At 40.5% G+C, this 24,930-nt stretch overlaps 1 protein-coding gene across 1 annotated transcript in view; it reads right to left on the bottom strand.

Moving 5' to 3' along the window:
- The window catches only part of NALCN (sodium leak channel, non-selective), a 279,073-nt gene that overhangs the window by 66,756 nt on the left and 187,387 nt on the right, over positions 1-24,930 (bottom strand). The window contains exons 16-18 of the mRNA XM_081546675.1: positions 22,307-22,443; positions 20,857-20,998; positions 4,172-4,245 (exon numbers count right to left, since the gene is read on the bottom strand). Coding sequence (XP_081402801.1) covers positions 4,172-4,245; positions 20,857-20,998; positions 22,307-22,443 — 353 coding nt within the window. The remainder of the gene's footprint in view (positions 1-4,171; positions 4,246-20,856; positions 20,999-22,306; positions 22,444-24,930) is intronic.

Raw genomic sequence — 24,930 nt, forward strand, 5'->3', positions numbered from 1 at the left:
GAAATCTCAGGAGAGGGGGCGGTGCTTTTGAAAGCACACTGCTTGGTGTTTGATTTCATCTGATGTGGTATAAAGGTCACTGCCTTTTGAAGAAAGCTTTCTCTAGTGGAGCTGAACAGTATAGACAAAGTCAAAACAAGAGTGAATTTAATAGCAACCTTGGATTTTATAATTTAGGGCCATCCTCTTTCTCAGAAGACTCTCCAGGTAAGTCTAGCCCATTAGTGCCAAGTGAATCACCTGCATTTAAGCTTTTGACAGTGTTCTCAAGTTCTGTTAAAATGCCCTTTTTAATTCTGTTAAAATGCACTTTTGTTTCTCATCAAAGTGTTCCCATATATACCCAGAAGTTCATTTCAATTTTCAAAGCACACATTAATTTCAAAAAAATAATAAGTAGAAAAATACGACTGAAAGATGATTATATTATGTAGAATTATATGCAGATTATAATATGTAGAAATCACTGGTGACCCCACCACTGATTCAACACTCTGGCCTCTCTCTGAAAGCCTTTTTTCTTTGTGGACTTGAATTTCCTGTTCATAGGGAGGTATCCAGCATGCTGTTTGACAGAATAACTCAGATCCTATTTCAAACAGAAGATGGATATTTGAAAATGTGGGTCCCCTGAGAAGTGAGAACCCTGGTAATTCCACAGCTTCAATATCAATACTAAGAACCAAGACTCCTCCATCAAGAGGACTTGAATATTCATTCCAGAAAAATGAATGTCCAGGAATTTAAGGCCATAACCAATAAGTAATTTCATTGTTAGCTTCAAGAACTTTCTGAAAATCCACTCATCTGAACTACAGACTAAAGGACCATTTTCTTTCTCTAGAAAACAGGTCAGCCACTGGACATACCGGTCCAGACTGGTTCTCACTGGTTCTCATTAAGACTCTAATTGGTACATATTGGTCTAATTGGTTCTCATTAAGACTCCAGCCAAGACCCTGCCCAGCTGGGTCCACCAATCCTAAACATTTTAAGAATGCTGTTACTAAAAATCAGTTATATTTATTTTTGAAAGGTAATACATGAAACTGAAAGTGTTAGTTGCTCAGTCGTGTCCAACTCTTTGTGACCCCATGGACTGTAGCCTGTCAGGTTCTTCTGTCCATGGAAATCCCCAGGCAAGAATACTGAGGCATGTAGCCATTCCCTTCTCCAACAGGATCTTCCTGACCCAGGGGATTTGAGCTCAGGTCTCCTGCATTCCAGGCAGATTCTTTACCATCTGAGCCACCAGGGAGGTTAAAAATTCAAAAGACATAGAATAGAATAGATTTCTGCAGTAAAGATGGCAGCTCAGAGTCACCGTTTATTTTCCCTCTTCTCAAAATCACTCCCAAATCAAGAAGGTAAGTGAAATAACAGAAATGCAAACTCCATCTCAATAGCTGATGACTGAACTGTTGAGCCATAGAGGGTGGAAAGGGCATTAAAGGCAGTGGACATGTAAAGGTGTGTTACCTCTTCCTCATACCCGACCTCGAGCGTTGCCCTCCTCCAAATAGTTATGGAGTAATAGTATTTGTTACCTGTATATCCTGAAGAGTACTAAACTCTTTTTTTTTTTTTTTTTTAGTTGAGGTGTAGCTGATGCATAGAGCTTCCCTGGTGGCTCAGTGGTAAAGAATCCACCTGCCAATGCAGAAGACTCAGGTTTGACTTGGCAACCCACTTCAGTATTCTTGCCTGGGAAATCCCACGGAGAGAGGAGCCTGGCGGACTACAGTCCATGGGATCAAAAAGAGTTGGACATGACTTAGTGACTAAAACAACAGCTAATGTAAAACATTATATTGGTTTTGGGGTACAACGTAATGATTCAATACTTGTACACACTGCAAAATGATCTAGACCCTTATATCAAGAATTTTGCCCAACCTCAACCAGACTTCTCCAGTAAAAACACTGAAACCCAAGCCCCAAACCTTATGAATTCCACCCCTGACCTACCCCTTCTGAGTCATTATTAAGACTGCTGAACTGGGGGTTTCCTTTGTAGCAAATATTACATTTCACTTGGCTTCATCAACTAATTATTCAGATGACCTTTTTGGGAAGTCTACACCACAAAGGCAGATGAAAAAATGGGGGTCAGATAAGTAAGCTGCTCAAGGTTATAGAGAGCAGAGTCCCCCAATACTAACTAAGTCCAGTATCCTGTGTATAGACCTGGGGAAGCCTAAAGATCACCTCCTCCAAACTTTAAACAAGGAGATAAGATCCCACATGCCCAGCAATGTGGCCAAAAACCCTACTATTCTGAATAATGCAGGTGGAGTAGAAGAGAAACAGACTCCTGCTCTTTAGCTTCCTATTGTGAATCTATCTGTTCGCCTTGTCGGCCATCCCACCTCCAGGTTCCAATGTTGAGGTGGCATGCGCCTGTGCTCCGTCGCTCAGTCGTGTCTGACTGTGTGACCCCGTGGACTGCAGCCCGCCAGGCTCCTCTGCCCATGGGATTCTCCAGGCCAGAACACTGGAGTGGGCCGCCATTCCCTCCTCCAGGGGATCTCCCGGACCCAGGAACTGGACTTGTGTCTCCTTCATTGGCAGGCAGATCCTTTACTGCTGAGCCACTCGGGAAGCCCATTTCCTACCCACTTTCTTTCTCCTGTGTAATACATGTACTAATAAATTATATTCCAAATGCTTATATTTTTATAGTGATCGTGTTACTTTATAACATGGTCTTAGAAAATACGCTTAAGTAGCTCACTCAATTTTCTTTCCTGATACTTCAAGGCAGATTTCAGAAAACAGCACTAAAATTACATGTTTGTATAAGCATTCTAAAATGGATATGCTGTTGATCCTCATAGAGTTTAAATATACATTGATTTTTAATAAATCAATAAATCATAATCACTTTAATGGTATTTATGATTTAATGCCACTTTATTTGTGGTATTAATTCTTCTACATTTATTAACATTAATACATAATTATAAAAATTTTAAAAATTCATATTCTACTTAATCATTTCTTTACCCCCAGCTTTAACACACTTAAGAAATAACTGACATGTTATATGTCATATTTATCTATTTAATATTTAGTTTCAAGCATCTATAATATTTAGGTTCAAGCTTCTATGAACCCACCTGACAGAGTATCTAGTTTTATGAATTATGATCTAATTTTGTGATTTGTGTTCACATATAGGTGAACATAAAGTGAACGTTTAACAGGTACTATAAATAAGTCAGGGCTTCCCCGATGGCTCAGGGAGTAAAGAACCTGCCTGCAATGCAGGAGACGCAGGTTCGATTCCCTGGTTGGGAGGATTCCCTGGAGAAGAGGATGGAAACCCACTCCAGTACTCTTGCCTGGAAAGTCCCATGGACGGAGGAGCCTGGGGGCTACAGTCCAGGCTACAGTCCATGGAGTTGAGAAGAGTCGGACACAACTGAGGAACTAAGCATGCAGCATGCATATATAAGTTAACTTATTTTTTTAAGGATTTTTTTAAACAGTAATACTCCACCTTCCCACTCCCATCCTATTAATGGAATCCCACTGGTAGGATCCCACAGAGGGATCCTAAGGCAAAACAAAATAAATTAGTTAATATATGGAACATGTTTTTAAAGACCAGAATTCTTCAGTTTGTGAATAGCTCACATGAATAAAATGGAGAGATAGCTACAGTTTCTTGAGATCATAACCCTGTTCCCAGGGACGGTAAGTAACAACAACAGCAGAAGTCGGCCACTCATTTCACACTTTGGGCAGAGTTCTTCTCGAATGACAAAGAATACAAATTTTGGGTTTTGTGACTCAAATTAAAAATACAGAAAGCTTTCCCTTTTACCATTTTCCCCTTAGATTGTGATTTGTGCTTTAGACATCACAAAAGACATAATACTTGTAGGGAGAAATTATTTCCATCTTTCTGCCATTGTCCATACTTAAAATTTATGTTTAAGTGCATGAAAGAGAAAATGACCAATTGAGTTAGTAAAATATTACTTTTTCAAGATATCAATGATGTGTTTAACATTATTTCTAAGCACACTGTCACTCAAACCTACTTTCTAGCAGGAAGTATATGTGAATACTCAGAAAATTAGTTCATTACTTAAAAAACAGCTTTTTTTTTGTTTCATATAATCCTACTTGTGTTTAATTGTGTATCAGTGTTAAATGGTGTTACCTTAAGATTTTCGTGACTGCAGTTTCCTTTTCTAGAAGGTTCCTTGCCCTGATGCTGAAGACAGACTTGCGAAGCTGTAAAATTAAGAGTGTGACTTTAGTTTCAGAATGTAAAGGGGAAACATACCAACAGATCATTACATACAAGAAACAGCTACACTACTAAAACATGAGGCATAAATGTTTTCACTGAAGCATCATCATATGATTGATTCTATCATTTAATTTTAATTTCTATCCTTACTTTATTTGAACATAACTGCAAACAAGCTTTTTTGGCCACATGTCACAGCTATGGGGGCAACACACTGGCTGTGCTCATTGGTAATAAAATCTCCTTACATCTGGCTTTCCCCATAGTTCAGTGATAAAGAAACCCTCTAAAATGCAGGAGATGCGGGTTCGATCCCCGTGTAGGGAAGATCCCATTGATGAGGAAGGAGCAACTCACTCCAGTATGCTTGCCTGGAAAACTCCATGGACAGAGGAGCCCAGTGGGCTACAGCCTTAGGATCTCAAGGAGTCAGACACGACTGAGCACTCCTTCCAACCACACAGGCTTTTCAGTTTCCAAAGAATTTAAGGTTGCAATGACTACTGGACCCCTACTGCCATCATTCAGGAAAATGTTTCCTAATCCACATCATGTCTGATTCAGGTTCTGGGCCTGTGACCCAATCCTAATCTGAATGATCAGTTTAGGAGCTTTTTTTTGGCCTGCAGACATGAAGACAAAAACGAGATGAACTTTCAAGGTTTCTTCCTTGTTGCAATGATGAAATTATTCCAGGGGGAAGGACGAGAAATCCAATCCTGCAGGTTGGCTACAAACCAGAAGACACACTCCCTAAACTCAGCTTCCTCATTGCAGAAGGTGATTGGTGACACGTATACAGGAGCCAGAGTGGGTGGGAAATGAGCAGAGGCAGAAGAGAGAGGTACACCAGCCTGGAAAGATTCAGGAACAAGGAGGTGTAGTGCAGACCACAGATAGTACTCAGACAAAGCCCTATTCATTTTGATCCCAGATTAGACTAGATTTACTGAGTCCTTAATATGATTTTAGTGACTACTGGAGATAAAGAGTTACTCAGAACCTGAGGTCTTGCTTACCAGACTCCAAAAAGCCTAGTTATACAGTAAGTCTCCTGTTCTTTTCTGGGAGTACGTTTATAAGTCCAATTTGTTCATAAGTCCAACAAAGTTGGACTATGTCCAAAGTCAAAGCTGTGGTTTTTCCAGTACTCACATATGCATGTGAGAGTTGGACCATAAAGAAGGCTGAGCACCAAAGAATTGATGCTTTTGAACTGTGGTGTTGGAGAAGACTCTTGAGAGTCCCTTGGACTGCAAGGAGATCCAACCAGTCCATCCTAAAGGAAATCAGGCCTGGGTGTTCATTGGAAGGACTGATGTTGAAGCTGAAACTCCAATACTTTGGCCACCTGATGCAAAGAGCTGACTCATTGGAAAAGACCCTGATGCTGGGAAAGATTGGGGGCAGGAGGAGAAGGGGATGACAGAGGATGAGATGGCTGGATGGCATCACTGACTCAATGGACATGGGTTTGGGTAGACTCTGGGAGTTGGTGATCGACAGGGAGGCCTGGCGTGCTGCGGTTCATGGGGTCACAAAGAGTCGGACATGACTGAGCGACTGAACTGAACTGAACAAAACAGAATACTCTATTTTTCTTATTTGAGTACAATTGCTTTACAATGTTGTGTTAGTTTCTGCTGTACAGCAAAGTGAATCAGCTATACGCATACATATATCCCCTCTTCCTTGGATTTCTTTCCCATTAGGTCACCGCAGGGCCTGGGGTAGAGTTCCCTGTGCTATACGGTAGGTCCTTATTACTTATCTGTTTTATACATAAAAGTGTCAGAATACATTTTTAATTCATACCAAGGAGTCCCTGAGAACTGGTTTTAAAACTAACAGCAGAATAAACTAGAAGAATAAATACTGTAATAGAATAACTTCAATTCGGCTTTGGGAGATTCCTGACAGAAGAAAGAAGATACCTAGATGTATAGATACAGATACAGAGAATTACACAGATCTGTGTAGGTATCTATATATCTCTCTCTTTATTTATGTATCTATATTTGTTAGCCTTGACATGTATTTAGAAACCGTTGTTTCTTTCTGCAAATAAAGAAGACCTATATAGGGATTACCTAGTTATTCGATTTCTTTAGTAAAGCCTTGCACAGTTCTTTCAGCCAAGGACAGGCTCTAAGCATCAGTAACTCAGAGCTACGCTGCTCTGCAGTGCCCTCTTCTGGCTGCATAAGATACTGACAGGCACCTGAAAGTGATGCAAGCGAGCAGAGTGTTTTTGGAATAATGCTTGTCTACCGTATGTTTTTTAGTGGGTTTCTCAGGAAAGGCTCATGGGCACAATATTACTTACCTCGTACATTACTTACATTCTTACAACTTGAAAGTCAGTTTTTCTAGTTATTAAAAAGCCTAGATCATATACACTCTCTGGGCACCCTATATGTCACTCTATTTTCTTCTGCCGAAAAGGCTGATGGGAATCCAAATGTTCTTTTCTTTTTAAATCACTTGTTTATTTTGAGCTAGATATATATTTTTTTAATTTAAGATCCTGTAATTTATCCGGAATAGGTCTTATTTCTGGTCATTCATGGTTGATGTTTTTGGATTAATGATGTATGCTTTCAACACATACTTTCAAATCTTTTAGTATTTCAGAAAATGTGAGTAGTTCTTCTATTCTATTGCTTTGGCGTTCCTCTTTTGGGACTCCTAAGATACAGATGTAGGACATGTCTCACTTCAGTTTGTCATTTTCTTTTAAATCATTTCAATCTCTTCATTTTTTTTTTTTCTGATTTCTTAAAATTGCCACTCCTTCACTTTCTTTTTCTCTTAAAGCATCAACTGATATATGCAATCAGGTTATGTTCCTTCTGATTTAGTCTTCATTGCTTTTATTTACAGTTCTTTCCTGAGTCCTAGCACCTTACGTATGAATTTTTCTAATTCTTACTTAGGTTGCTCTCTTAACCTTACGTGATGTGTAACATCTTTTCACTTATTTTACACTAGTTAGCACAGTTTGAGCTCATTGTGAGTATCTTTATGGCAGCTTTTGTGGTCCACAGGACAGCATTCTCTTCCTTATAATCTTTTACTTGTACCTTTTTTATGGAACTTGACTTTGATGATTTTTGGTTGCTCGTTTTCAGACAAAACTTGTTTTCCTGTATTTCCAATATTTCTCTCCTAATTTCAGAGCTTCCTCTTCTGTGTGCAAATAGGGATCAAACATGGCAGCTTTATTTCTGGAATTTCCTGGTTGTTTCCACTCCCTCCAGCTAGCACCAACTTTTTCTGGGTCTGCTTTCTCCTTGACCACTCTTGTTATTTTTGATCCCACTCCTGGATGTTTTCCTTCAGTGTGGAGGGAAGAGGGTACTTGCCTGTTCCCAGAAGCACTTGATGCCCTGTAACTAACCTTGGCTTCTTCCCTTACAGGTACCAATATCCCGTGTTACTGATAGAATGTTTGTATCTCCCCCCCAAATTCATATGCCAAAGCCCTCACCCCAGTGTGACGCTATTAAAAGAGAAGGCTTTGGAAGGCAAAGTTCTTCCAAAGTTCACAGAAATTAGGTTCTCTAAGGTTACTCACAAAATAGATTGCAGAATTATGTTTAGAGTTCTGTATTGGACAGTTTTTTACTACATCATGATGTCTAAGCAAAATATCATATTATTTAAAAAGTATTTAAAAAGCAATATTAAATAAAAGAAAAATTAAAAAGCATTTTGAAAGCTCTACTGTAATAAAATATTATTTGCTTCAGTTGAAAGACTTGGTTTACATGTACAAGGTACTCTTATTTGCCCCAGCTCCTAATGCAAAATCTTAACTAGCCAAATTCTTCCTTTGTCCTATGTAAGCGTAATTGATCGATCAGAATAACAACCATGAAGCATTAAAAGAGATCAGTGACCTTTCTAACCCATTAGAGTCAGGATGGTTTACAGGATTTATATTTTACATTTACTGAATTTTAAAATCAGGGACCCATCACAACTTTTAGCTAATTGGAACTTTAATTCAATTTATTTAATCAACTGGAATTGATTAAATGCTGCTTAGGTAGGCCTATCAGGGAATATTAGATTCCTTTGGGGTGCTCCTTGCTTAGATCTAAAGAACCATATTTCACTGTAGTAACCTTCAAAATGGAGCCATTAACATTTATTTGAGAAGGAAAACCACAAATATTATAACATTCAACTAACTTTTCTGTTTTGGAGTTGTTAACAATACATTTCTGTTGCTAAGTGGGAAAAAGTTTGAGAGGCCTTAGTTTTCTTTTCTCACTTTGAAAATGTGGACAGATTGATATTAAGTGGGAAAGCATTTATAAAAACACATCCATTAGCCCCAAACCATGGTCCAATGAGCAAGCCTTGATGAATGTCATTCTGCAAGAAAAGTGTAGTATAATTATTGTAATGAACCACTTTATTGAATAAGTCTCCTACATAAAATATAGTAATTGGAAATAAGCAATTACTTAAAATTATGCAGGTTGAAGGTGGTATCTCATTTATCTGTATTTGATTTTTTCATGCACCTGTGAACTGAAAATTAATCCCAAAGTGCATATGACAGATCTTGTGCGTGGCAAGATGTTTCTTTCCATAAAATAAACTTTTTTGCAGAACTGACATTATGCTTCAGTTCAGTTCAGTCACTCAGTCGTGTCTGACTCTTTGCGACCCCGTGAACCGCAGCATGCCAGGCCTCCCTGTCTATCACCAACTCCCGGAGTCCACCCAAACCCATGTCCATTGAGTCAGTGATGCCATCCAACCATCTCATCCTCTGTCATCCCCTTCTCCTCCTGCCCTCAATCTTTCCCAGCATCAGGGTCTTTCAAATGAGTCAGCTCTTTGAATCAGGTGGCCAAAATATTGGAGTTTCAGCTTCAACATCAGTCCTTCCAATGAATACCCAGGACTGCTCTCCTTTAGGATGGAGTGGTTGGATCTCCTTGCAGTCCAAGGGACTCTCAAGAGTCTTCTCCAACACCACAGTTCAAAAGCATCAATTTTTTTGCACTCTGCTTTCTTTATAGTCCAACTCTCACATCCATACATGACTACTGGAAAAAACAGAGCCTTGACTAGACGGACCTTTGTTGACAAAGCAATGTCTCTGCTTTTTAACATGCTGCTTAGGTTGGTCATAATTTTCCTTCCAAGGAGTAAGCGTCTTTTAATTTCATTGCTGCAATCACCATCTGCAGTGATTTTGGAGCCCAGAAAAATAAAGTCAGCCACTGTTTCCCCATCTATTTGCCATGAAGTGATGGGACCAGATGCCATGAGCTTAGTTTTCTGAATGTTGAGCTTTAAGCCAACTTTTTCACTCTCCTCTTTCACTTTCATCAAGAGGCTCTTTAGTTCTTCTTCACTTTCTCCCATAAGGGTTTTCAAGATGGTGTGATCATTCACCTAGAGCCAGACATCCTGGAATGTGAAGTCAAGTGGGCCTTAGAAAGCATCACTACGAACAAAGCTAGTGGAGGTGATGGAATTCCAGTTGAGCTATTTCAAATCCTCAAAGATGATGCTGTGAAAGTGCTACACTCAGTATGCCAGCAAATTTGGAAAACTCAGCAGTGGCCACAGGACTGGAAAAGGTCAGTTTTCATTCCAATCTCTAAGAAAGGCAATGCCAAAGAATGCTCAAACTACTGCACAATTGCACTCATCTCACACCCAGTAAAGTAATGCTCAAAATTCTCCAAGCCAGGCTTCAGCCATACGTGAACCATGAACTTCCAGATGTTCAAGCTGGTTTTAGAAAAGGCAGAGGAACCAGAGATCAAATTGCCAACATCCGCTGGATCATCGAAAAAACAAGAGAGTTCCAGAGAAACATCTATTTCTGCTTTATTGACTAGGCCAAAGCCTTTGACTGTGTGGATCACAATAAACTGTGGAAAATTCTGAAAGAGATGGGAATACCTGACCTGTCTCTTGAGAAACCTGTATGCAGGTCAGGAAGCAACAGTTAGAACTGGACATGGAACAACAGACTGGTTCCAAATAGGAAAAGGAGTATGTCAAGGCTGTATATTGTCACCCTGCTTATTTAACTTATATGCAGAGTACATCATGAGAAACGTTGGGCTGGAGGAAGCACAAGCTGAAATCAAGATTGCCAGGAGAAATATCAAAAACCTCAGATATGCAGATGACACCACCCTTATGACATTATGCTTAGAAAGGAAAAAATAAAATTAAAGATGAGTAGTGTCAGTGGTAGCAAGATTAAAATAGACCTATTACAACGTATGTATAGGTGAATATCATTGTACTAGCAAGTCAGGAAGGTTTGAAAAATGCCTTAAATGTGACTTTTGTAAAAAGGAGGTGTTATATGATGGGTCAAGATTTCTGATCTTAAGTTATTTCAATAATGTAAATTCTGAATCTTGAGAAAACACCAGGCATGAAAGTTAGAATATACACATAGATGTATGTGGACAGAATTGGGCTTCCCCAGTGGCTCAGAGGGAAAGAATTCAGCTGGCAATGCTGGAGACTTGGGTTTGATCCCTGAGTTGGGACGATCCCCTGGAGAAGGAAATGGCAACCCACTCCAGCATTCTTGCCTGGAGAATTCCATGGACAGAGGAGTCTGGAGGGCTACAGTCTATAGGTTCCCAAAGAGTTGAACACAACTGAAGTGACTTAGCACGCTTGCCTGCACAATATATAGTGCTAACTAGTAATAAAACACAATATATACTGGGTAGATTTAGATTATATAGGTAAAAGCAAAATGACTTCATGGCTATTTTATATATAGATAGATAGATAGATATATACATATCTATATATCTATATCTATATCTATCTATATCTATATACACTTGTATAAATAGAAAGAAAAAGACTGAAAACCTGCAGAGATTAAAAAAAATGAATGGATTTATGATTCTGGGAGAAAATGCCAGATGCTTTTACCCAAACAGCTGTTTGTGAATTTAAAACCCATGGCACTCTGATAGTACAAGGAACAGCCTTTGGTCTCCAACTACAATTCAACTGTATTTGAACTTCAGAGCCAAAGAACAAGAATGTCAGCAGGAGCACCAACTATAACACATTGAGGCTTCAAGGAAAATAAAATTTGTAAGTACAACTATACTCAAAAGGGAAGAATATTTTAAAAGTACAGCAAAATGTACATTTCAAAGACAGGTTTAGTTTCAGCGTCAGCTCTCTCAAACCTGTTGTGGAGACTGCACTGAAAGCACTTGATCAAAATCTTTCTATATTGTGTATAATATAGATTGATTAACTTTTTTAAAAAGTTTTTTATTTATTTATTGACCTTTAATTGTAGCATGTGGGATCTAGCTCCCTGACCAGGGATCAAACCCGGACCCCCTGCATTGGGAGTGCAGAGTCTCAGTCATGCACCACCAGGGAAGTCCTTAGACTGATTTACTTTTGATCCCAAATAAATATGCATGAAGGGCTTCCAAGGTGGCTCAGTGGTAAAGAATCTGCCTGCCAAAGCAGGAGACGCGGGTTTGATCATGGGTCAGGAAGATCCCTTGAGAAGGGAATAGCCACACAGTCCAGTATTCTTGCCTGGGAAATCCCATGGACAGGGGAGTCTGGTGGACTACAGTCCATGGGGTCTCGAAGAGTCGGACACGACTGAGTGACTAACACACACACAGGTGGACTACGGTGTGTGGGGGTGCAAAAGAGTCCCACACGACTCAGCGACAACACAACAAGGAATGCAAACAAATTACATACAATCCAAACCAAAAATGATCACACAATTAATTATTCTGCAAAAAAAGAAAATCACTGATAGGGAATCCCTGCTCTCATGTTAGCTGAAAGCAGCAGCAGCATGTTTTTGATCCTGGAGGACCGAGCACACTGCATATAAAAGTCCCCAAGAAATGACTGTCAAGTAAATATTATGCATGCAAATGCAACTGCATTTTGGGTTCGAAAACGTACTGCAAAGATCAATAAAAATGGAAAAAAAGTTTTCATTTAAATGGTGCATTATTTTTTGTTTCCTTTCCATTATTATTGTGAATACGTGGGCAATCAATTATATACTAAAGCCTTCATATGCTACAGAGAGAAGTGGCAGGGTTTTCATATTGGGTTTGATCAACAGGCTTCTTCCCTCCCCGGGACCACACTACTTTGTAACTTCGTGATGAGGCCCCTGGTTAGCGGGAGCATCATGCTCTGTCCCAGTCTTCTCCCAGAGAGAGGTTTGAATGGCACTACAGAGTTGCTAAGCTATTATTTTAGAAAATTCTTTCAGAGTAAAAGCCCGAAAGATGAAAACAGGTTATTCTCTCTCTTTTTAAAGTGAGTTAACGTTCACCCTGGAAATTATAGATCAGGCTGAGTATGTGTGGAGTTACTGGAACAAATCGTTGAACACTCTATAATCATGTAGAAAATTATAAAATGCTGGATGGTAATCCAGCAGCCTTTGTGAACGGTAAACCTTTCCAGAACAACTGAATTTACTTCTCGAGAGGCGAAGGCACCGGGTAGGCAATGCGGGTAGCAAATGAAATATCATCAAAAATCAGACTTAAAAAAAAATCAGATTCATGGACAATAAGAAAAATAAATCAGTAACTAACACAGTGTGCTCCACTAGATTGCTACCTATCAAAGGTAATTTAAGTAAAAGTAAATTTTCTTGATTGATGACTGGAAGTGCACTTGCTGAATCTGACTTCATGGCGGTTTAATTACAGTAACTTTTTCCTCTTTTTCCTTTTTAGGTCACTCTGTGTGGAACCTGGGCCCTGGCAATGGAAGCACTGAGTTCTAACCAATGGATGACCAGGGAATTCCCTAAAGTAATTTCTCTTGTCCGATGTGACAGGCATATCATATACTATGCCAGGTAAGATGCCAAGCAGTTAACATAATTATTTAATTCTGGTAACAAACCTTACAAATAAGAACGACCTCTGTTTTTTAGATAAGAGTTGGCACCTACATCATGTCATCAGTACTACTGATGACTGTTCTATTCCGCTTCTCACCGTCAGTTACATTCAGCAGATCATGCTATCCATGTCTTTCCACATACTTCCTTCTGCCTGGAGCACCTATTTCTTCTATTGCTCAATCTTCCTTCTCTGGTAGGAAGGATTTCGGGGTCCTTATACCTTCATCCATTCACACGTGTTTCTCCCCATTAGACTAAAAGATTCTGAAGGGCACAGTTCTCATCCCACTCACTGTTGAATTCCCATAGCCCATAGGAGTGCCATACGAGTAACAGGTCTTCCATAAATGCTTGTTGAAAGACTGAGTGAATCTTGAAGACTTATGGAAATGAAATGGTAAACAAAATACAGTAATTAATTTTTTTTCACTTTCCTCCTCATTTTGTACATGTGTTAGCTATTAATTATGAAGGCTTATTATGGAAATTTCTGTGTGTTTAGCAGAAGACAGCAGACATTATCTGCTGTTGGAGAAATAAATCCTCTTTATCACTTGGGTTCCAATTACTGTTCTGGGAAGTGCAGAGGCACAAGGGTGACTGGGACAGCCCTCATCTCTCAGTCTGTCGCATGCTGATATGACTCTGTGCTGTGCCCTCGTGTTCCCCAGACACGAGGTTCTGACCCCAGAAGAGGTGGCCCAGCCAAGGCCGAAGGTCAGAAAGATCAGAGAGGTCCATTAAAGACAGCATCTCAGATCCAGCCATGGTGGAGACCTTGACTTTGATGAGATGATTCATTTCTGAGCACTGAGAGGGTTGCTTTTACTAACAGGTCTCCCGGAAAGCCAAGTTCAAGTCTCAGTTACTGTTATTATTATTAACAAACACTCTACTTAGGAAATTGAGGGTTTAATTTCAGTAATTTGTGGTTGCTCAGTCACTAAGTTGTGTCCAACTCTTTGTGACCCCATGGACTGCACCACACCAGACTTCCCTCTCCTTTACTATCTCCTGAAGTTTGCTCAGATTTATGTCCACTGAGTTGGTGATGCTATCTAATTATCTCATCTTCTGTCGTCCCCTTCTCCTCCTGCCTTCAGTCTTTCCCAGCATCAGGGTCTTTCCCAATTAATCAGCTATTCCCATCAGGTGGCCAAAGTATTAGACCTGCATCAGTCCTGCCAATGAATGTTCAGGGTTGATTTCCTTAGAATTTCAATACAGAGGGGAAAAATGAGTAGAAAACTGCTACCTGATTTTGTACTGCTTGCAAACTAGAAAGACTCCTTCAAGATCTGCAGGTTTATCCTTTAATTAGGAAGAAAGGGAACCCCTTGAAGATTCCCATGGGGGTGTAGGGGAAAGGGAAGGGTAAGAGATGTGGGGATTGGTACTTGGGAATCCATTTCTATGGGGTTTGGAAGGACATTCGCTCCAAGGGAAAAGTGGGACCACACTGCTATCTTTTTCCTTTAGGATTTGATCAAGCCACACAACAGCTTTAAAGATGTTAGATTTTTGTTTGCTCGTTGCTTGTGGAGAAGGACAGGTATTTTTAAACTGTGATAAAGGTAATCAAACAGGGCTATTTTAAAAAACATGGTCTCTGCAAAGTGAGGTTGCCATGGGAATTTCTTACAGTTGTTCAAAGCCAGGGTAATTACTTGAGAAAATCTTGCTTAACATGTGCTTTTGCTTTCTTGCACTGTCTAATCAAACACACACCCATCCTCACCCCTCCTGGCTTTTGCTGTCAGGTCTTCCCCTTAACTTGTGACCTCCAGGTTCTTAGGGACTCAGCATTCTTCTTTGGCAAGAAAAAAGTAAGCTACTCTAGCGCGGAGGGAGTCAGAAGTTTCTCCTGACAGGTAATGGTTAGGAGAAAGGTTTTATTAATACTTTATTGTTCTTTGGTTCACCTCTTGTGAATCACCAAAAGCCGGCCTCTCATTTTCTTCTGATTTCTTACTGGTTTTGGGGGAAAACAACCTGGGAGGGTTTCTTCACATGGAGCCAAGGACCTTGCTCTCCACTCGGCACTGACTGGTGTTTCCAAAGGCAGCTGGAATGTAATAGAAATTTACAAGCACTTGCTGAGAAATGCCCTGTTCAGGAATTTTGCTATGTGTTTGTGTATTTTCATTTTTAAATGGCTTTAGAGGTTTCTTACGAAAAATGAAAAAGGTTTGCCATATTTAAAAAACCAGATACTAAGGACTTCCCCAGTGTTCTGGTGACGAAGACTCTGTGCTTCCAATGCAGGGGACGCAGGTTCGGTCCCTGGTAGGGGAACTAACATCATAGAAGCTGCAAAACACAGCCAAAACACAAACAAACAAAACCCCCTAAAAATACAGATTCCAGACTACTCTCTCCTTGATTTCTAAATACTTCCCTTAAATTCTTATCACTGCAATTCATTAAGTGGGATTTTTTGTCTTGGGTTTCCCTGGCCCAAAGCCGTCAAGGATGACAGATCCTAAGTATTTGTGAAGAGCACCAGGAGCTTAAGCTGGAAACAGTGAATCTTGAAAGAATTAAGTCTGCTTTCCTAGAAGCCTAAGAAAAGTCAAAGCTTTAAGAATGAGTGGCCACCCAGGGAAGTCTTTTTTTCTGCTGTCACAACAGCATAGCCAGCTACTGCTGAGATGAACAGAACTATGTGAACAGATGAACTATGGTCCCAACGTGCCACTTTCCAGATGTTGAAGGCTGTAAAAAGATGAATGATATTGTTCTAACTGTAGTTTATCTACATATGGCCAATGAGGGATGAAGGGCAACTTAAGCACCGCTGATGGTTTTCCGTGTATAAGACCATGTACTGTGTGTTTGAATCAACCGACCTTCTAGATGGGGACCGCCTGCGGTCTCTCAAAGGTTTTAGTCCCTTTAGAGCTGAGGGACTTGGATCCCCCGAGGATCAGGCTCTTTGCTAGTTCATTATATATTAGGGGATATGAGAGGACTCAGGTTACAGGATAGGGCTATAATTGTTTTCTTACTTTCAGATAGTTAAAAGTAACAGTTAAGCAAGAATATAAAAAGAAGCCACAAACATATAAGGGCATTAAACAGATCAGAGATGGCATTTGAAATTCTTTGACCTAACCCAAGGTAGAGATCACCCAGGGAGGCAGGGATGATGGTGAACTCACAGATGTTCCAAATTCCCTTCAGATGCTCCTTCTCCCCCACCCTCCAGCCCACCCCCATGCCGATCTTTTCTTTTTTCTCATCCATTTCGAAATATTCTGTTCAGGAAACGTGAGAGACATCATGTTTCCTTTCAGAGAGAAAATAAATTTTCAGAGACTAAGATTTCAATTTTGTGTTGATATTTCCAATGGATATCATTGGTATGATTTTTAAAAAGCAAGCTGTGGATTTGTCAAGTTGGGCATCTAATGATATCAGTTCTCAGCATCCTTCCTGGAAAGGGCAGTTCATAACTACAGCCCAGACTAGGGCTTCACAGCACATTCTCTGGCTTAAAGTCCACTTCCAAAATAAATTTGGAAAATAAGGCAATCTGTGTTTATGTATGTAAAGTGCAATTTCAGACCGATCAGCTGAAATCAGGCCATTGTCCTCCCACTGGCTTATCCACCAACATAGAAATGTTCCTGCTTCTATGGCTCGTATACAACATTGAGTAAACATAACTATGGGGAAAGGGACATGACAAGTTTAATAAGAACTTTTTAAAAAAGAGTACATGTCTTTGCATTTGCGAGTGCAAAGTTGCTTCAGTCATGTCCAACTCGTTGCGACCCCATGGATATATTCTGCCAGGCTCCTCTGTCCATGGATTCTCCAGGCAAGAATACTGGAGTGGGTTGCCATGCCCTCCTCCAGGGGATCTTCCCAACCTAGGGGTTGAACCTGTATCTGTTTTCATCTCCTGTATTGGCAGGGAGGTTCTTTACCACTAGTGCCACCTCAGAAGCCTGGAGAAGAAACATACTACAAAATAAATCAACATCAGGATCATGTGTGTGTTAGTTGCTCAGTCGTGTCTGACTCTTTGTGACCCCAAGGACTGTAGCCCGCCAAGCTCCTCTGTCCGTGGGATTCTCCAAGCAAGAATACCAGAGTGGGTTGCCATTCCCTTCTTCAGGGGATCATCCTGACCTTGGGATTGAAGCCGGGTCTCCTGCACTGCAGGCAGATTCTTTACTGTCTGAGCCACCAGGGAAGCCCCATCGTCATCATCACTGAGAGTAAAATCACTAAACTACAGCAGAGAACGGGGGACTTGGGGGAGGGATAAAGGGCAGAAGTTCGTTTCATTGTGGGAGAGGATGGGAGAAAAGGAGAGGAATAAGTAAACATCCTCTGAAGTGTAACCTTTGGAGAACGGGGAGAAACAGAGAATCTTGGAGTGTGAAGAACTGGTATTTTATGTCCACATAATAATAGAGAAATATAAACCGTAAGTCCTCTATAAATGAACCTTCAAGTTGAGAACGTTCGAAGATTCCAGCATGCATTCCATCAGCATCGGGCATGAACGACGCTGCAGCTCGCCTTCCGTCTCCCACCCCCGACGGCCCTCCAGCTCTACCGTCTCCCACCTCCTCTCCTTCCTCCAGTCAGGATCTGTTCCCGCCTGCTCACTTGATGCCAGCCCCTGTGTGCCTGTTGTACTGCACTACTGTACTTCTCAAGGTACTGTACTGTAAAATTAAAAGTTTTTATTTTTGTATGTGTTTGTATGTTTGTTTATGTTTTGTATGCATTATTTGTGTGAAAAGTGTTATAAAGCTATTATAATATAGTACAATACAGCCGACTGTGTTAGTTGGGCGCCAAGGCTCATTTTGTTGGCTTAAGAACAAACAGGACTTATGAGTGCACTCTTGGAACAGAACTTGTTCGTATGTAGAGGACTCACTGTATTTGATGATAAGCCACAGAAAAATGGTGGCAGCAATTTAAAGGGTTAAAAGAGAAACTAGGAGTTCCAAAAGAGAAATACATGCAATCAAATTAGATGTTTTTGCAAACAAATTCTAATGCATAATCTCTTTCACAAACTCTGTGATCCATCTTTCATTTTCTAACTGTGGAATTTGGGAAAAATTCCCTATCTACTTCTCAAATGATAAGTGAAAGTCACTCAGTCATGTCCAACTCTTTGCAATCCCACGGACCATAGTCCACCAGGCTTCCCTGTCCATGGGATTCTCCAGGCAAGAATACTGGAGTGGGTTGCCATTTCCTTCTCCAGGGGATCTTCCCGACCCAGGGATTGAACCCAAGTCTCCCACATTGCAGGCAGATTCTTTACCATCTGATCCACCAGGGAAACCCAAATGATAAAGACATAGGTAAATCAGAAGAGGTGGCAAGAATACACGGAAGAACTGTACAAAAAAGATCTTCATGACCCAGATAATCACGATGGTGTGATCACTCACCTAGAGCCAGACATCCTGGAATGTGAAGTCAAGTGGGCCTTAGAAAGCATCACTACAAACAAAGCTAGTGGAGGTGATGGAATTCCAGTTGAGCTATTTCAAATCCTCAAAGGTGATGCTGTGAAAGTGCTGCACTCAATATGCCAGCAAATTTGGAAAACTCAGCAGTGACCACAGGACTGGAAAAGGTCAGTTTTCGTTCCAATCCCAAAGAAAGGCAATGTCAAAGAATGCTCAAACTACTGCACAATTGCACGCATCTCACATGCTAGTAAAGTAATGCTCAAAATTCTCCAAGCCAGGCTTCAGCAATACATGAACCGTGAACTTCCAGATGTTCAAGCTGGTTTTAGAAAAGGCAGAGGAACCAGAGATCAAATTGCCAATATCTGCTGGATCATCGAAAAAGCAAGAGAGTTCCAGAGAAACATCTATTTCTGCTTTATTGACTATGTCAAAGCCTTTGACTGTGTGGATCACAATAAACTGTGGAAAATTCTGAAACAGATGGGAATACCAGACCATCTGACCGGTCTCTTGAGAAACCTGTATGCAGGTCAGGAAGCAACAGTTAGAACTGGACATGGAACAACAGACTAGTTCCAAATAGGAAAAGGAGTACGTCAAGGCTGTATATTGTCACCCTGCTTATTTAACTTATATGCGGAGTACATCATGAGAAACGCTGGGCTGGAAGAAACACAAGCTGGAATCAAGATTGCCGGGAGAAATATCAATAACCTCAGATATGCAGATGACACCACCCTTATGGCAGAAAGTGAAGAAGAACTAAAGAGCCTCTTGATGAAGATGAAAGAGGAGAGTGAAAAAGTTGGCTTAAAGCTCAACGTTCAGAAAACTAAGATCATGGCATCTGGTCCCATCACTTCATGGGAAATAGATGGGGAAACAGTGGAAACAGTGTCAGACTTTATTTTTTTGGGCTCCAGAATCACTGCTGATGGCGACTGCAGCCATGAAATTAAAAGACGCTTACTCCTTGGAAGGAAGGTTATGGCCAACCTAGATAGCATATTTAAAAGCAGAGACATTACTTTGCCAACAAAAGTCCGTCTAGTCAAGGCTATGGTTTTTCCAGTGGTCATGTATGGATGTGAGAGTTGGACGGTGAAGAAAGCTGAGCGCCGCAGAATTGATGCTTTTGAACTGTGGTGTTGGAGAAGACTCTTGAGAGTCCTTTGGACTGCAAGGAGATCCAATCAATCCATCCTAAAAGAGATCAATCCTGGGTGTTCATTGGAGGGTCTGATGTTGAAGCTGAAACTCCAATACTTTGGCCACCTCATGCGAAGGGTTGACTCACTGGAAAAGACCCTAATGCTGGGTAGGATTGGGGGCGGGAGGAGAAGGGGACGACAGAGGATGAGATGGTTGGATGGCATCACCGACTCGATGGACATGGGTTTGGGTGGACTCCGGGAGTTGGTGATGGACAGAGAGGCTTGGCGTGCTGCAATTCATGGGGTCGCAAAGAGTTGGACACGACTGAGCGACTGAACTGAACTGAACTGAAATCAGAACACGAATAAGATAATGTTCCTAGAGATCATACCTGCCACAGGCCTTAGTAAACTCAATAAAGGATAGTTATTGGGACTAATTTTAGAGAAGCTTGCTCTAGTTAGTCTCCCTGGCATAATAACCGTAATAAATGGTCTCTTGCAGAAAGCAATGTATAGGCCACCATTAAACCTGGGCTGAACTTGAGAGCTCAGAGCCCTTCCTTCTGCACATGAAAAACTGCAGGTTTGGGGAGACTGTCAACCTACTGGAAGTCACCCAGCTGTCACACGTCATGGCTCAAAAGCTGACTTGTAGAAATGCAAATTTTAAATTCACAAATTTACAAATGTTAGGTTTAATGATTTATTCAAAAGCTAAAATTATTTCTTCTTTATTTTCCTGAGACATTAGATTTCAGGACCCAGTTTTGTGCCTTGGTTCATTTCTCTAACAGCCCCCATCCCTAGTTTGCGTTTTTCAACCTCCTGGACTGTAGCCCGCCAGGCTCCTCCGTTCATGGGATTCTCCAGGCAAGATTACTGGAGTGGGTTGCCATTTCCTCCTCCAGGGGATCTTCCCAACTTAGGGAGCGAACTGGGGTCCCTTGCATCTCTTGCATTGACAGGCAGATTCTTTACCACTGAGCCACCTGGGAAGCCCTTTCCTCTAACAAAGGCTTAAGGAAAAATCTGGTTGTTTGAGACAGTGGTTCTTACTTTTTGGTCAATGTATTTGTTGTCTTCAATCGCAGACCGTTTGGAGTGATCGCAGGATGACGAAGACGTGGATGGAAGGCTTCGTAAGAGGCAGCAGGTGTCCTGTTGCTGGCGATCAATAAACTGCTTCATGAAACTTTCCCTTTGCAAAAGAAGCATACATACATTAAGCATTATTAATGACACAGAGCAACGGATGGGGAGGTGTTTTGCAACGATGCATTTGCCTGAGCTAAGATAAAGCAGTGACAAAGTTCATAGAAAATAAGATGTGTTCGTAGACAAGTTAATAGAAAATAGGACCAAGAGGTGTTTAGATTTAATGCAAACATTATTTGCAAAATGTTAAATTTAGAGAAAAGTTCCTGAATCTTCAGTCATTCCTGTTTTTAAAAAGTCATGTCCCTAAAATTACTTTTATGCAACAATATTCAGTAATTAATGGTATCTTTTGAATCCTATTGTGATAATAAGATCTTAGTTCATCTCTCTGAATTTTCACTTATCGTAAGAATCCTTGAGAGATAATTTTACACATAAAGACTCAAAATAAAAGAAACTTCATCTGATCTCCAAAGTGTGGGGAGAATTCAAATAACATCTTTTCAAATAACCGCTAATCTTGAATCTAATTTATGACTCTTTTATATACTTTGTATTTTCAGGTTTTAAATTTTGGTTTTTTTTTAATCAGAAGTGCAAATATATTTTCATTTGAATTTTAAATTTATGGCATAACCTCCAGTCTCACACTTTTATAACCTTCCCATAGAATTGTTTTTAAAAGTAGTTACATAAAAAATGTCATATCTGATATTATTCTAGTTATATTTATAATTTTGAGCTAGAACTGGAAGAATTTCCTTTAAGCATTAAAAATAAGCATTTTAAAGCATCTGCAGTATGTGTTTAACCTGATGGCAAAGGTGGTATAAAATCATATTAGTATGGGTATAAAATGCCATGGTTCCTCTTTTTAAAAAACTGGGAGACAGAGTATATTGTACCCAGACATGGCATTCTAAACAAATGCTGACACAGTCATCCAGAAACCTGGCCGGTGGTCATTTCTCCATTTAGTTGAACTCAGAAGGGTCTCAAAGGCAATTTTATCCTGACATGGTTGAGAGTCAGAGGCCAATGTCTAGCTACGCACCATCTTTGCAAGTTGGACCACCTGCACCAGTTCCCTGGGACATCAGATTCCCGAGGAGCGGTCTCAGGGAGAAGCAGGGGTCGGTTGGTAGTCTTCCTGCCCGGGCTAACACAGATGACTTTGCTCTGGATGTATTGTTCAAAGGGATCAGTGACATTTAAGAGAAGACAGAGTAGTAGCGTGGATAATAACTTAGAAAGAAGCCACGCCCACGAGTTTGACAGGGATGAATCAGACTTTGATGAACCTTTTACAGCATATTTGAGATAGACAAGTAAGGAAATACTTTAATACCTGATTTTAGGAACTGTAAAATCTGAAGGAAGCTTTGAGATCTTCACCATTTGTGGTCTGTTTGGAAATTTTTCAAAGATGCGAAGTCGCAAAGGGAGCTTTTCTTTGGTGTCTGCATTTGCTTCACTTTGCTTTAACTAAAGAAAAATAAGAGGAAAAGGGGGGAATCTGTATGTCACAGTCTATCAGAGTATTTGAATCAAAGGAACAACGAGTTATTACATGAAGAAACAGCAGGTGGCAGTAAAGCCCCACCAAGTATTCAAAGTCTGAGCACCGAGAAAACAAAAACTGAACCAAAATGAAACCAGAAAAAATAAAATTAGAAGAAAAAATTTTATTTTATTCTGAAACATACTCCCCTTTCCATACCAAACATGATTTTTTTTTTATTGTTGACTGACATTATCACTAACATATTTAAACAGCAAAATGTTTTATAAATATGTGTGCTGGAACTAGAAATCAAAAGAAGAAAAAAAAAATAGAAATGAAAATCCCACAGGGTAATATTTGAAAGAGGGAAAATGTGAAGGAAATTGATCATTTTTAGTTTAGCAGATTAATGAAAGAAACACTCAAACTGGAAATACCACATTTGGTCCATAGAGCCCGAGTTTTCTATGCAGTTATAAAGATGCTTGGGAATTATTCAATTACATGCCATGAGCTATCTGGGGATTAACAAGCAAATGGTTTTATTATTTGTTTATTTCTACTTCTATTAGTTTGTTTTTATATTTCTATAGATTAGGTTTCACAGAAAATGAGGATTTACATTACACATGCTGAGCTGAGAGGTTGAAAAGTACTTTAATTCAGGCAATCTTTCTTGGTGGGGTTAGGTAAGTATGTTTCAAAAGCTACTTCTTATCCCTTGTGGGGTATATGCTTTTACTTTATAATGACAGTCTGTCCTGGGTTTGTGGAAAGATGAACATGAGAGGCCAAGGAAGCCTTTATAAAGACAACAGAGGTGGCAGCTCTTCCTTCCTACCATGTGTGGATAACCAAACTGGCCAGAGAGACCCTGAGTGTTAAGAGGAAACACCCCAGGTTCAATGCCATATATGGCTCAGCTGTCCAACTGCTTGTGAGCCCCCAGGGAGATTCTATGTCCTGATTCCTTGCTTGGGAAACTTGCCTTTTTTTTTCCCTCTCCCTCCAAGAGTTCCTTGGACAGCAAGGAGATCAAACCAGTCAATCCTAAAGGATATCAACCCTGAATATTCACTGGAAGAAGGACTGATGCTGAAGCTGAAGCTCCAATACTTTGGCCACCTGATGTGAAGAGCCAGTTCATTGGGAAAGACCCTGATGCTAGGAAGGATTGAGGGCAAGAGGAGAAGGGGGCAGCAGAGGATGAGATGGTTGGATGGCATCACTGACTCAATGGACACGAGTTTGAGCAAACTCCAGGAGATGGTGAAGGACAGGGAAGCCTGGTGTGCTGCAGTCCATGGGTCACAAGAGTTGGACATGACTTATTGACTGAATAACCACTATAGGAACTATTCTGTTGGTTTTATATAATATGAACATTTTTGTTACCTATTTGCATATCTTCTATAGCTTTGTGAGTCATCTTTGACTCTCTGTCTTTGGCGGTGGATTATTTAGGGAAGGGGGCACCATTGTTCACCGCCTTCTTCCTCCCTGAGCAGGACGCTGAACACAGCGCGCTCTCAGTAATTTGACGGTTATGACAACAACAGTGATGAAGAATGAGCTCCCAAAGGTGCAGAACAAACCCTGTGAGCATTTCCAGGAGATGCAGGGAATCATAAAAAGGGCTCCATATATTAATAGAGATGCATGAGCAAGAGACGTGTTTTCCAAAAGTTTATTGGCACAACTCATAGAAAAATATTTGTAGTGGTAAGTAGAGCACCCAGGGGAAAAGAAAAACAGCTAATATGTTAACTCAGACCAGAGAGGAAGGCAATTATAAAGGGCCAAAGACAGGCTGAGAAGACAGAGCAGAAATGAAGTATTTAATTCATGCGACTGCTGACTCATTTGTTTACACACCGATGCAGTCACTTATAAATCAAATCCCATAGGCCAGGTTCCATGCTAAGTTCTGGAGATAGAAAGATAACTAAGACACGGTATGTACTCTCACGGAGCCCGCACTATAATGGATAGTTATAAAAATAGATAATGACAATAAAATATAATAGCCCTTCTAGCTGAGTTATACACAAAGTGTTGTGAATACAAGGTGAAGAACAAAGGGAGAAATTTGGAAAAAAAAGAATGTGCTGCTTTTCCATCTAGAGACTTCTTGGTGGCAGAATTGCTACACGTGATCACATTAGTCAACACTGGAGCTGTAGGCCTGCCGGGACTGGTATGCATCTTTTATGAGAATTAAATGTCTTCAAAGAGACACAAGGGCAGATGGTATATTAATCAGCATGTGCCATCAGAACAAAAACATGGAACTCTTTTCCTAAACTCCTCTCAGCTGGCCCATTCTCTGGATCCCTACTGGTGATCCCCTGGTCAGAAGCATCCCCTGGCTCCTGCCCACCCTCCCACAGTCACCCCGTTTGGTTTGGCTCCTTCAAATCCATCCCACATCTGCGGTCACAGTCATCTTCTCCGGCTTAAACCCTTCA

This window comes from Giraffa tippelskirchi, chromosome 12 (assembly GCF_054371585.1).
Source record: "Giraffa tippelskirchi isolate mGirTip1 chromosome 12, T2T-mGirTip1v1.2.pri, whole genome shotgun sequence".
In the NCBI taxonomy this organism is placed as follows: domain Eukaryota; kingdom Metazoa; phylum Chordata; class Mammalia; order Artiodactyla; family Giraffidae; genus Giraffa; species Giraffa tippelskirchi.